Below are 13,434 nucleotides of genomic sequence, written 5' to 3'. Positions count from 1 at the left end.
CCTGCTCGTACCTATGCCATTCAAGTAAGAGAAGAAGCAACAGCTCCGGACTTAATTGCTGGTACTTTCTATCTTTATTATGTTACTGTGTATGCATTGATAGACCCTGGGTCTACACATTCATATATTTGCACTATGTTAGCATCTGAAAAGAATTTATCTGTTGAGCGTACTGGTTATGATGTTCAAGTCACTATCCATTAGGCCAAAGTGTGGTAGTTAATTTAATATGTCATAACTTTCCACTAAAAGTAAAGGGCTGTGATTTCCCTTCTGATTTGATGTTGTTACCCTTTCGAGAATTTAATATTATCCTGGGTATGAACTGGTTAATGAAACATGACACATAGTAAATTGTCGAGAAAAATAGATTAGTTTGAAATGTTAGACAGGAGATATAATTTTGGTTGGGTCTGAGAATTTGGGTGACACTGTTAGACTGATTTCATATTTTTCTGTTCAAAAATTGTTGCGTAAAGGAAATGAGGCATACTTAGCCTATATTCTTGATACTTGGGGTTCTGAATCAAAGTTAGAGCAATTGTCTATTGTGAATGAAATTACTGATGTGTTTTCTGAGGAATTACCAGGTTTACCACCCGATAAAAAAGTCGAATTTGTGATAGATGTGCTTCTGGGAATAGCTCCCATCTCAGTGACACTGTATAGAATGGCCCCAGTAGAATTAAAAGAGTTGAAGATACAATTACAAGAGTTGTTAGACAAAGGGTTTATCAGACCGATTATATTGCCATGGGGTGCACCTATTTTATTTGTGAAAAAGAAGGACAGTTCACTGAGACTGTGCATAGATTACAGGCAGTTGAATAAGGTAACGATTAAAAATAAATATCATTTGCCTTGTATTGATGATTTATTCGATCAGTTGAAGGGCGCTGCGGTATTCTTAAAAATAGATCTCAGATCCGGATATTATCAGTTAAAAGTAAAAGAGTATGATGTGCCAAAAACAGCCTTCAGAATTCGGTATGGCCATTATGAGTTCTTAGTCATGCCATTCGGTTTGACTAATACTCTTGCTACTTTTATGGATTTAATGAATCGAATTTTTTAGCCTTATTTGGATAGATTTGTGGTTCTGTTCATTGACAATATACTGATCTATTCAAAGACAGAATCCAAGCATGCTCAGCATTTGAGAGTTGTGTTACAGATTTTGAGGGAAAAACAGTTATATACAAAATTCAACAAATGTAAATTTTGGCTTCACGAGGTTGTATTTTGGGGTCACATTGTGTCAGCCAATGGAATACGAGTGCATCCTATCAAAGTATCGGCAGTGATAAATTGGAAAATTTCGAAGAATGTAACTGAAGTGCAAAGTTTTCTAGGATTAGCTGGTTATTACTGCCGATTTATGAAATACTTTTCAATGATTGCTTCACCGATGACCCAATTACTACAGAAAAAATGTTGAATTTGTATGGCCTGATAAGTGTCAGCAAAGTTTTGATCAGTTGAAAAAATGTTGACAGAAGCTCCGGTGTTAACTCAGCCTAAATCAGGTGTGCTGTATGTGGTATATAGTGATGCATCTCTAAATGATTTAGGCCGTGTACTTATACAGTCAGGAAAAGTGGTAGCATATGCTTCTCTGTAATTGAAATCACATGAAATGAACTATCACGCACATGATCTTGAGCTATTTGTTATTGTTTTTGCTTTGAAAATTTGGAAACATTACCTATACGGTGAAAAATGTTATATGCATACAGATCATAAGAGTCTGAAATATTTAATGTCACAAAAGGAGCTGAACTTGAGACAGAAGGTAGCTAGAGCTACTAAAAAATTACGATCTTTTCATTAATTACCATCCGAAAAAGGCAAATGTAGTGGTAGATGCACTCAATCAGAAATCGTCATTGTTTGCTCTTCGGGCATTAAATGCTCATTTGTCTGTTAATGAAGATGGTTCTGTGTTAGCAGAATTAAAGGCAAAACCAATATTCTTTCAACAGATTCGGGAGTTGAAAAATGAAGACCCGAAGTTGGTGTTTAAACGACAGATGGTTCAAGACAACTTGGAATCAGAATACTCCATTGATGATAGTGGTATGATATACTATCGCAATAGAATTTGTGTTTCGAATAATCTAGATTTGAAAAATGATATTTTATCAGGGGCTCATAGTAGCATGTACTCAATTCATCCGGGTAGTACGAAATGTATTGTGATTTGAAGAAAACGTATTGGTAGCCTAGTATGAAACGAGAAATTTGTGAATTTGTGGCAAAATGTTTAATTTGTCAACCGGTAAAAGCAGAACATCAAGTGTCTACGGGTTTGTTACAACCTGTAATGATTCCAGAATGAAAGTGGGAACATGTGACGATGGATTTTGTATCTAGGTTACCTGTGACTCCAAAAAAGAAAGATTTAATTTGGGTGGTAGTGGACAGATTAACTAAGTCAGCACATTTTATTCCGGTTAGAACAGATTTTTTGCTTGAAAAGTTAGTAGAATTATATGTGTCAGAAATTGTGAAATTACATGGAGTACTAGAGTGATCATGGTTTGGGCTGCCTACTACCAAGGCCCTGCCTCAAAAATGGGAGGGTTTGGGTAAAAATATAGGCCGAAAAATGGGCTTGGACAAAAAACAAGGCCTGTTTTTTAAAAGCAGGCGAGGCCTCGGTAAGAGTTTTTGGCTGGCTTGGCCTGCCTACCAATTATATATTAATATATATATTTTATTTTATTTTAATTATTTTAAAATTTTAATATAACCATTTTTATTATATTATTAATTTGTGTATTGTTTTAAGAATTGTTTTAGTATTATTTTATTTGTTTTAATATTTGTTTTATGTTTTTGAATATATTTGATTTATTATATTTTTAAATTTTTTATTTAATGAAATAAAAAAATTAATATGGGCAGGGCAGCCCGCCTAGTAGACGGCCTAAAATTTGTATGGGCTCTACCTACCATGATCACCTCTATGGAGTACCGACGTCTATTATTTCTGATCGAAATCCGAGGTTTACTTCGAGATTTTGGAGTAAAATGCAGAAAGCTTTAGGCACAAAATTAAAATTTAGAACAACTTTTCGTCCTCAAATCGACGGGCAATCAGAGCGAGTGATTCAGATTTTAGAAGATATGTTGAGTATTGTATACTTGAGTTCAGTGGTAGCTGAGACAGGTATTTACCTTTAGCTGAATTTGCTTATAATAATAGCTATCAAACTAGTATCAAAATGGCACCGTTTGAAGCTCTGTATGGAAGGAAATGTAAAACCCCGTTGTATTGTCTGAATTAAGTGAATCGAAGTTAGTGGGAGTAGATTTGATTCGGGAAACTGAAGAAAAAGTCCGGATTATTTGAGACAGTTTGAAAGCTGCTTCCGATCGTCAAAAGTCGTATGCAGATCTGAAAAGAAGAGGTATAGAGTTCAATGTGGGTGATCATGTGTTCTTGAAAGTTTCTCCCTGGAAGAAAGTCCTACAGTTTGGTAAAAAGGGAAAATTTAGTCCACGATTTATCAGGCCGTATGAAATCATTGAAAGAATCAGTCTGGTAGCTTATAGTTTGGCTTTACCTCTGGAACTTGAGAGGATCCATAATGTGTTTCATGTATCTATATTGGGACGGTATAGATCAGATCCTTCATATGTGATTCATCATACCGAGATAGAGCTACAATCAGATATGACTTATTCGGAGAAACCAGTAAAAATTTTAGCTCGGAAAGTTAAAGAACTATGGAATAAACGAGTACCATTAGTTAAAGTGTTATGGTATCGACATGGATTGGAGGAGGCAACGTGGGAAACAAAAGAGTCTATGAGATAACAGTACCCAAATTTATTCACATGTACGAAATTTCATAAACGAAATTTCCTAAGAGAGGAGAGTTGTAACGGCCCAAATTTCAGTGATGTTGGAATAGTGATTTGAGATCACTAAATCCGCCAAGTGAGTTTAGAAATTAATAAGTAAAAGTTAGGTGTGATTTTAGAAATATTTTTGAATTAGTGAATTTTGCTAATTAAATGAAATTATTAGATAAATTGAGATAAAAACGAGGTATCAAGACCTCAGAATTATAAATCAAGTTATAAATATTTTTATAAATATTTATGGAGTGTTAATAAGTTAGTATTAAAGTTTTGTTAAGAAATCTTAACATTTCGGTAGTCAATTGAATGAAAATGATTAAATTGAATAAAATACAAAACTGTGGAAAGTGATTAAATAGCTTAAATAATAAATAAAAGGGACTCAAAGGGCAATTAGACCCAAAATAAAAATGGGTTGGACGATTGGGTAATAAAATGGCAAGAAAATAGTGTGAACTGATGGCAAAATTGTAATTAAGCTAAATTTGAATAGTTAAAAGTTGGACTAAATTAGAATATCTAGAGTTTTCTTTCATTTTCTTCATCATCGCTAGCCAAAAACACCATTTAAGGGTTTCTTTAAGTTGGTTTCTCATATTTTACTACATGTAAGCTCAATTCTTGATTATTTCTTGTTATGAATTATTTAGGAAATTGCCATGAATAAGTGCTGGAAGTTTATGATGATTTAGCATGGAATTGAAGTTTTAATTTTATTGCGTGATGATTTTATGAAGATAATTAAATAGAAATTGATATTTAGGATTAAATTGTAGAAGAATTTAGAATTAGGGGTTTGTGTTGAAATTTTGAATTTCAAAGGCTGTGGAATAGTTTATAATATTTAGAGAAAGTATTAAATAAGAGATGTTAGTTCAATTGATGGGTAAATTGAGCAGGGATCAAATTGTAAAAACTATAAAATTTAAGGTAAAAGTGTAATTTTAAGAATTAAAGGGTATAAACTGTGAAGTAGAGCAAAATTTAAATGAATGCTAATAAATGAATGATTTGACAATTATAGATCAAGAACCCGAAGTGAATCGTGAAAAGAAAAAATAGCCGATTAGCCCCTGAACTTGCATGACTTTTTGCGAATTGGCTCAGGTAAGTTCATATGGCTAAATCCAATGTTTTGTTATGAAAATTTCACGAACGTTATGGTATATTATTTCATATGAATGCTATTAAATTGTGATAATTGTAAAATAATGTTTGAGTAAAAGTATAAATTAGGTGGAACGACGGATTTGAGTACTTTCGTTCAGTGGTTAAGAAGAATTGACGGAAAAGGCCATGGTTGGACCATGGAAACATGTGATACGTGATTTCTGTATAAGACCATAGCTGGGCTATGGTATTGGTGTGATATGTGTTTCTATGTAAGACCATATCTGGGATATGGCATCAGTGTGATATATGATCCGTGTAAGACCATGGCTGGGCTATGGCTTCAGTGTGTGATATGTGACTATGTACAAGACCATAGTTTTACTATGGCATTGTGAAAATGAAGTACTCAATTCTATAATCGTTCTATAATTTGATCAAGAAAGATAAGTGATAAATGGGCCCAAGAGATTAAAATTTGTTAATGAGTGACATTGAATTCAATCAAGTGAACTTATCACTGATTTTGTGATTGACAAGAGGAATTAGTGAAAATTATATATTATATGATTGTTACAAAATGTTCGGTAAGATTTACTTTCTATGCCTATGAGCTTACTAAGCTTCTTTAAGCTTACTTGTATATGTTTATTGTTTCTTGTAAATTGACGTATATACATTCGGAGGATCGGATCTACATTGAGGATCACACTATCTAGATTTACTTTGGTAGATTTTGTTAAAAACCTTTTTGATTTATATGGCATGTATAGGGGTTGAAATGATAATGAAATAGTATGAATAATTAAGTATGCAAAGTAATTTGAATGTGAAGGTTGTGTTAGATAATGAAATATACATGTTTTGACTTGAAATGGTTGATTGGTTGGACTTTGTTGATATATAAATGTGTTTTTGTGCAAGAGGATAGTATAAGGGTGAGAAAAGTGGTCTTATATGGCCTATTTTCGTCCACACGGGCAGACACACGGGCGTGTATCTAGGCCATGTGTGATGCACGGCCTGCCATACGGATGTGTGTTAAGGTCGTGTGTCACCTGCATCTTAAAAATGAGAAACAGAATGTCCAGGTTTAGACACACAGCCTAGCACACAGGTGTGTGGCTTGGCCGTGTGACACATATGGGCTCCAAACACGGTCGTGTAAAGTCTACACCTAAAAGGTGAAACTTTAATTACCACACGGCCTAGCAACACGGGCGTATGCTCAGGCCATGTGACCTAAATTCCTTCATGGATACAAGTCAGAGAGTTACACGCCCCAGAGACATGGCTATGTGGACTACACGGTCACGCCACACTGGTGTGTACCCTATCACACGGGCGTGTGACCTTTATAATTGCAAAAATTCCCTAATGTTCCAGTTTTGTCCCGACCCGATTCTAAAGCACATTATGGGCCTCGAAGGTCCATTTAAGGGACGTTTACAATAAATCATAATAATTGAATAGTAAATGAGTAAAATTTCTGTAAGTGTTCCGTACTTTTCTGTAATGTCTCGAACCCTATCCCAGCAATGGATACGGGTTAAGGATGTTACATAAACTTCCTAAAATGTCTCGGTTTAAGAAATATGACCCAAAATCAAATTTTTAGACTCCAGCGAAAAATAGGTCATTACATTAAATGAGATTTTTAATACTTTTAATTAACTTCAATATTTGGTAAAGTTAGAATATGGAGATCAACACTGAGATGTGAAAAGCTTAGCGTTCGGGTTTTAATTCTGTGCACAAGTCATAATTGGATCGAAGAGTTTGTGATCACTTGCAGCATAATCTAAAAGTCTTCGCATATTTCCTTAAATTTGTAAGGACCCTTGAAACAGTATAGGTTGACATGTACTTAGGTTATGTTAATTGGCTGATTCAGTTACTTTGGTTCTATTTTGAAACTAATTAATTATTCAGTTGAATTTTCTGAAATGATTTTATTTTTACAAGTACATTTATAATGTCATATAGTTGTTTAAAATTTATGTTTTTATGCGTAATAATTGGAAGAAAGATTGAAGATATCGCTACGATGATTAATGTGGTACTCCAAATTCGAATGAATTGTCGAGTCAGACTTTTGGAGTGTTATAGGAACTCTTCAAGTTGCTTCGTCGGTATTGTCTTCCCCTTTAGTTGTTGGTAGTTGAAGTAGAATCATTGAATTCATCTTAACCATTTCAACAGAATTGGTCTCAACCTTCTCATACAATAGTTCTTCCATATCAAGATCATGAATCAATCTTTCATTTTTAGGTTCCACTACATCTTTAAACGAGGCTTTAGTACCAATTTATAGGGAATCAAATCTGGATAGAATCCAACTCAATTAGCATGATTTGATTAAGGAAGATTTATTTTACAAAGGGTCACATTCTAGAAACCTTAATCTAAAGTGACAAAGTCACACTCACCACCGTGATTTAAAAAATAAAAGATACAAAGTATCACCACTTTTAAATACCTCATACTAATAGAAACTATATAAGGTTGTTTAATTGTTGTTGATCCACCAAGAACAAGAAAACAAAGGAAATTTGCAAAAAAGAAGAAATTTTTATTCAAATTCTCATATCACTTTTTCATTTACACCGTTAATCTTATTTAGGCCACTTGAGACATCCCCCAAGCATAGGTTCACAAATTACATGTCAAATTAACACAAAGCATTGAACAAAAGAGTTTATTTATTAATTTGTTCAGATTCAATCCTCCTAAATAGTTTTCAATAAAACAATCATGACTCTTTTGTAGAAAATTCTTGAAGTCACATTATTTGTTTTGATGAAAACTAGACTTCCAAATCTTTCGCACTTGTCCAAATACTTTTTAGGACTTGTGAGTCGGTACAAACTTTAATTTTAGTTTGATGAATGAATCTTGGGCTTTTAACAACTTTGAATTTTGACCATCTTTTGTTTCTTCTTCAAAAGTCTTCTCATCTTGCGGTCATTAGGCTTTCCAAGCTCTAGATTCAACCCTTCAGTTTGGGCCATAGTAGTTAGCAAACTCAATATATGTTCCTGCATTAACTATGCACAGTATACGGAAGGTGTGGCGTGGTCTTGCGCCACCCAAATTCAATGTTTTTACTTGGCGACTCCTCGAAGAGCGCATCCCTATTAAGATGAAGCCAGTCAAGTGAGGGCATCAATATTGACAACAACACTTCCTGTCCCTTTTGCAATAAAGCAGATGAGTATTTTTTCATTTACTTTTTGCTTGTGATGTGGCTGTGCCCGTGTGGCAGTAATGGTGTTTCGCATGGCAGGTTGTTGTCAATGCTTAATGAATGTATTTTTAACTGTAAAGTGGTGGATCAGGGGCGACATTTAAGGCTCGCTTGGTGATGGGTAGTTGTAAAATGAAAAGATCAGTGTATAAGGGTTGATAACATTTATGAAAACCTAAGCCTATTTTGGTTCAAAAAGGCTCCATGGGCACGTAAAGAGAATCTGCCCCTCCCTAAGGATCCATCAAGTTCAATGCGATGAAAATGGATTTGTGCTGTGTTCTTTTTCAAGCATTCTCACGAGATCGACTTGCAATTTAATTGTACAGTGCAACAGCAACAACGCCATTCAAGAAAGATGAATGCGACTGGAGGATGTTTCCAAAGTCAACAATAAAAATGCCAAGTCAATAATAAAGATGCAAACCTGCTAGCAAAACGGGCGCTTAGTTTGGTCAGTATTGCTACGTCTATGTGTTTGGTTGCTGTGGTGAGATATAATAATTTATCTCATTGTCACCTTTTCGATTGTACCTTGGGGCTTTCATTCATTAGCCCTTTCAAAAATAAAAATGGACGCAGTCAATTCAATTCTTGTAAAACCGAATCCAAATAACTTACGAGCTCCATATGTCTAGTTGATCGCCTCTCTTCACCCTAACGCCGAGATGCAGGGACAGCTTTAAAGTGAGTGATCTTACGCCATTTATGACTTAACCTTTTTCTGCTTTCAACGGGAATGCCTGCAGGAAACAAATAAACTAGTCTGTATCGATAGCATTTTCCACTCATGATAAAACCCCCAAAGCCAACTCTTTTGAACTCCAATATAGACGATCCATTATATACCCAAATTAACAAAATTTTGGTTCTGCTGAACAGCAACCACTCCCCTTTTTGTTCAACTGAAGAAACTTTTATAATATTTGTGGTTATTGATCAAGTAGAGACAGGGAATCCAGCACATAATGTTAAAATCAAAGGAGAGAACAATAACAAATGGATGGAATGCAGTGTGAATGTATCTAGAAGATGGAAGACCAACAATTGCCAGTCCATCTCTCAAGCCTCCGAAGATACGAAAGCCCCGAAGCTTCATCCATGGCAACTATAGCCACCACCTTACAACTGTCAGCTCCCTGACTTTCAAAGATCAATGGGTTCTGTCCGGTCCTGCACTGCTAGCCCTTCTGAAACATCTGCAAGAGATTTGAGATTGCACTTGATCAAAGCTTCAACAAAGTAGCATGTCTCATCCTTTGTGTTTCCCTCGGGCACATCCACCACAAAGGATTCAATGACTAGAGTCCCAGGTCTGCCATCTATGATCTCTGGATGGAGTGAGATGATTGACGAGTAGTTCTGGATTTAAAAAGAAGAAAAAGCTCAAAGAATAAGACACGCCCCAAATCTTCATTTCACCATGGTAAGCTTAAAATTGAAACTTCAACCTTGACTAGCCACTAATGAACTAAAGCTCTTCAAAAGATAATTCACCACCAGTTTTTGCTGCAACTAACCCGTTGATCAGACATTCACATTGTTCTTTTACCAGACTTTCACAATAAAAAGCTTCCTTGTTGAATATTTGAACATGCATAATTTTATGAACCTTGATGAATCTTACAAACATCGTGGAGGATGAATCATAAAAAAAAAAAAAAAAAAACAGGATAAAAAGGTTAAATCAGGAAAAAGAAAAGAAATTCCTACCTTAAGTCTATGATCCCCACCAATAATCCGGATGCTGAGGATATGCTCATCATCATCAAGGAGTTCGAGTCTTTCGGTGCTTGTAGTAGCCGGTAGCCCTGACTTGACATCAACTTCTCTAAGACTCCCAATTTCAAGGCTTCCTTGTGCAACACACCGGCTGACAAAGGGTTTATACTTTTGAGGCTGGTCAAATCGCCTCACCAGAGACCAAACCTATAAAAGGACAAAAAGCAATACAAAATTCAGATTCTAGAAGATTACAAATTCATAGAAAGATAAGAATCAAGCTAGTAAGGAACCCATTGTTTCTACATGATCTGAAAATAACTACTACAAGGTATCTATCTTCCCCCCTTATGTCATATTCTTCCTCCAGTACAGAACACCTCTAAATTACTAACCATTCATTTGATATGTGCAAAATGGAGAAAGAAAAGGGTGAAAAGAAAAAGATAAAAAGAAAAAGGTTCAGCATATGCCTTGCGGCATTCCCATTGGTAAGAAATGCAACAATCTGGAATATAAATTGAATTTCATTCAATTAAATCTTAACCTCATGGTTCCTAAAGAAAGCAACTATACAGTAGAAACGTATTTATCCTACAAATACCTTTAAACAACCCAATCAAAGAAACATAACAAATTTGTTCAAAAGTTTCAGAGAATAGTGAAGAGACTGATTTTGTTAACAAATAAAAGGAATTAATAATATAAATCTCAAATTTAGGATTTATTGATACTCAAAATATCAAAGAAACAAACGACTTAATCTAAATTTTGAGTAGCTCCTTAGCATTTAAACTAAACATGATATCTGTTTCGATCTCGAGAGATAAATCTTTGACTGCCGTATTTAAAAATAATCTTATTTAACTCAACAAAACAACCCATACAAGAGATTCTTCATCTCAACATCAATGTAGTGAGTAAAAGTTAAGGAAGTTTATGTAAACCAGTACAGCAAATGTAGAAAATTAGATTCAATCTTCTTTCTTCTGTTTCCATGAATAAATAAATTCAATCAAACCAATCAAGATTCAAAGAACTATAACAGAAAATCATCACAGATCAAGATTAACTTCTTCAAGAGAACAAAAATCGAACATTGAAATACGTATACATAGCACTCGGAAAACATGCAAAAATAAAGATTAAAAAGAAATTACTAATCAAGAAGGCCATAAAAGAAAAACATATCTTCGTAATAAATCAAAATCGCAAAGCCAGTCGGAAAGAAAGGAGAACGAAATAGCGATGCCTATGAGTGAGAAGTCAGAAGAGAATTTTCTTGATAAAGATGAGTTGAAAGTAAAAACCACAAAAAAAAAAACCGTAATCAACGGGAAAGAGATTTACGAGAGGAACAGGAGCTTTGATCCGCTTGACGACGGCAGAACTACACTGATTCTCTCCAGTCTCATGTCGATGACGTCTCCTTAAAAACTCAGTCGCCGCCACCGCACCGGCACTCCCAAATTCATTGCTATTCCCATTCATTTTCTCTTTTCCTCTTATCAATCCAAACACGCACACTTTCCTCTTACACTAACAAACAAAGATAAAGAAACACTCTAACTCGTCTAGTCTCCAGCGATCACGATTCGGTGACCGACCGGGAAGAGTCACCGACGAATCTTCTAGAGCCTATTAAATCTAGTTTATCTCAAGAGAGAGAAAAGAAGAAGCAGCGTATGAATCAGCAGCATAAAAAGAAAGAGAAGGTACCTGAGTTCTTCCACCTCTAAGCCCCCTCCCTAATCCCTAGCATCTACCTCATCACCTGAAATCATAAAATTATTAACAATAATGACAACCCGATTCAATTTATTACTGGATCACCTCTTATAAATTGACATTGGATTAGGTATGTTATTACGAGAATTGCCACGAATTTTGTCCGCTTTTTCTTTTGTCTTTTCCTGCTTGACCAGACTGCCCGCGTTAGTTGTGTTAAATGAGGCAAATCTAAAGTGGCGGTTGGAATTTTAATTGGTAGTTTGTTATTTTGATTAAGATAATTATTTTTTAATATTATTTTTTATTTTTATTTTATTTTTTATACAATATCAAGAATTATTTATTATCTTTTCTTAACCCTTAAACAGAAAGATAATGCTTTTCAACGCACTCAATTTATATCTTTTATATTATTAATAATATCAATGTCAATTAAACTAATACTCAATTGACAATTAAAATAATTATTTGAATTTGTGCTTACTATTAAAAATTCGATTAATCCATTAATAGGTTGTTGACGTGATTTTTTTTTGCTTTTGACAAAATTACACATATTTTTATAATTAATTCAAAATATTTTTATTTATTTGCAATATAAGACTAAACACTAATAGTTTTCTATTCCCCTTCTTGCTGTTTGTTTTTTTTGGAAAATTAAAAAAGGGAAATGACGATAATTTTGACTTAATTGTTTGACTTGTTCAAACCACCTCGTATTCTAGTTTCTTACTCGTATAACCTTATCACTGTTTTTTCTTTCTTTCTTTTATTGGTTTTCTCTTAACATTTTTCAAAGAAAACATCCAAACGAAAAAATAAAAGAAAACACTCAGAAATTCCTTTAAAGAAAACCTTAAAATCTTCACTTGAGTACCCTTAAAATCATTATTTCATTATTAATGTTCAGTACCCAATAATGATAACATACTTACTAGAAAAAGAAAAAGATAAGAATTATTTATATAAAAAACCATTATTTGGGGAATTATTGTTTTTATCAATAAAGTTGAACACGTAACAAAACCATATTTGTTAATAAACCAAACACACACAAAGAAACAAAACATAATCCAATTTTAAAATTTTAAGAATTAAAGGAAAAAAAAGTTTTCATATAGAAAAACTTATCGTATTAAAATTGGATTTTAAAAAAATTGTTAAGGATTTTTGAAAAGCATATAACCGAATCCAACCACAAATCATTGTGTTCAAATAAATACTATGAAAACAATACTCATTGTAAAACTATAGGTCAAACAAATAAATCAAAAATATCCTCGCTTTTATCTGTTACTTTTCCCAAAAAACAACAAACGAAAAGAAGAACAAAAGAAAACTTACAAGTTGCAAATAAACAAAAAAAAATATATTTTTGAGTTCTTAACTTTAGTCAAAAGTAAACAAAAATGACACATCAACAATCTGTTAATGGATTAATTAAATTTTTAATAATAATGACCAATTTAAATAATTATCTTAATTATTAAAGTGACCAAATTAACAAAAAAATTAAAATAATCAAAATAATAATAATGATATTTTAAAGTAACTTGCGATATAATTTATCTTGTTTTTAATTATTACTAATTTTTAAGGCTCAGCTCATCCCATCTTGTCATTTTTTTCCCTTTAAGATGTGTCTAAACAAGTATTTTTAAAGTTGAACTTATTTTACAAAAAAATTATATCACTTAAAAAATTCTACCAATAATAAACCCTCATGTTATATAAATTTTGTAAAAGAAAGAAAA

General features: G+C 33.5%; 1 protein-coding gene across 1 annotated transcript; it reads right to left on the bottom strand.

The window, feature by feature from the left end:
• Positions 1 to 9,042: 9,042 nt before the first annotated feature.
• On the bottom strand, positions 9,043 to 11,787 carry LOC108457843 (abscisic acid receptor PYL8-like). Its single transcript, XM_017757015.2, has 3 exons — positions 11,300 to 11,787; positions 9,941 to 10,156; positions 9,043 to 9,589 (listed from the first exon to the last, which is right to left on the bottom strand). Exons 1-3 carry the CDS (start codon positions 11,438 to 11,440, stop codon positions 9,374 to 9,376), a joined length of 573 nt encoding a protein of 190 aa, XP_017612504.1. The 5' UTR covers positions 11,441 to 11,787; the 3' UTR covers positions 9,043 to 9,373.
• Between the last annotated feature and the right edge of the window lie 1,647 nt (positions 11,788 to 13,434).

Source organism: Gossypium arboreum, chromosome 4 (genome assembly GCF_025698485.1).
Source record: "Gossypium arboreum isolate Shixiya-1 chromosome 4, ASM2569848v2, whole genome shotgun sequence".
Lineage (NCBI taxonomy): Eukaryota > Viridiplantae > Streptophyta > Magnoliopsida > Malvales > Malvaceae > Gossypium > Gossypium arboreum.
The sequence above is the reverse complement of the archived record's forward strand: the minus strand, read 5'-3'. Positions and strand labels throughout refer to the sequence as shown.

Coding starts and splice junctions, on each gene's coding strand:
- LOC108457843 (XM_017757015.2), bottom strand. CDS start 11,440: ATGAATGGGAATAGCAATGAATTTGGGAGTGCCGGTGCGGTGGCGGCG. Junction 10,157..11,299: donor TCAAAGCTCCTGTTCCTCTC/GTAAATCTCTTT, acceptor GTCCTTTTATAG/GTTTGGTCTCTGGTGAGGCG. Junction 9,590..9,940: donor GTGGGGATCATAGACTTAAG/GTAGGAATTTCT, acceptor TTTTAAATCCAG/AACTACTCGTCAATCATCTC.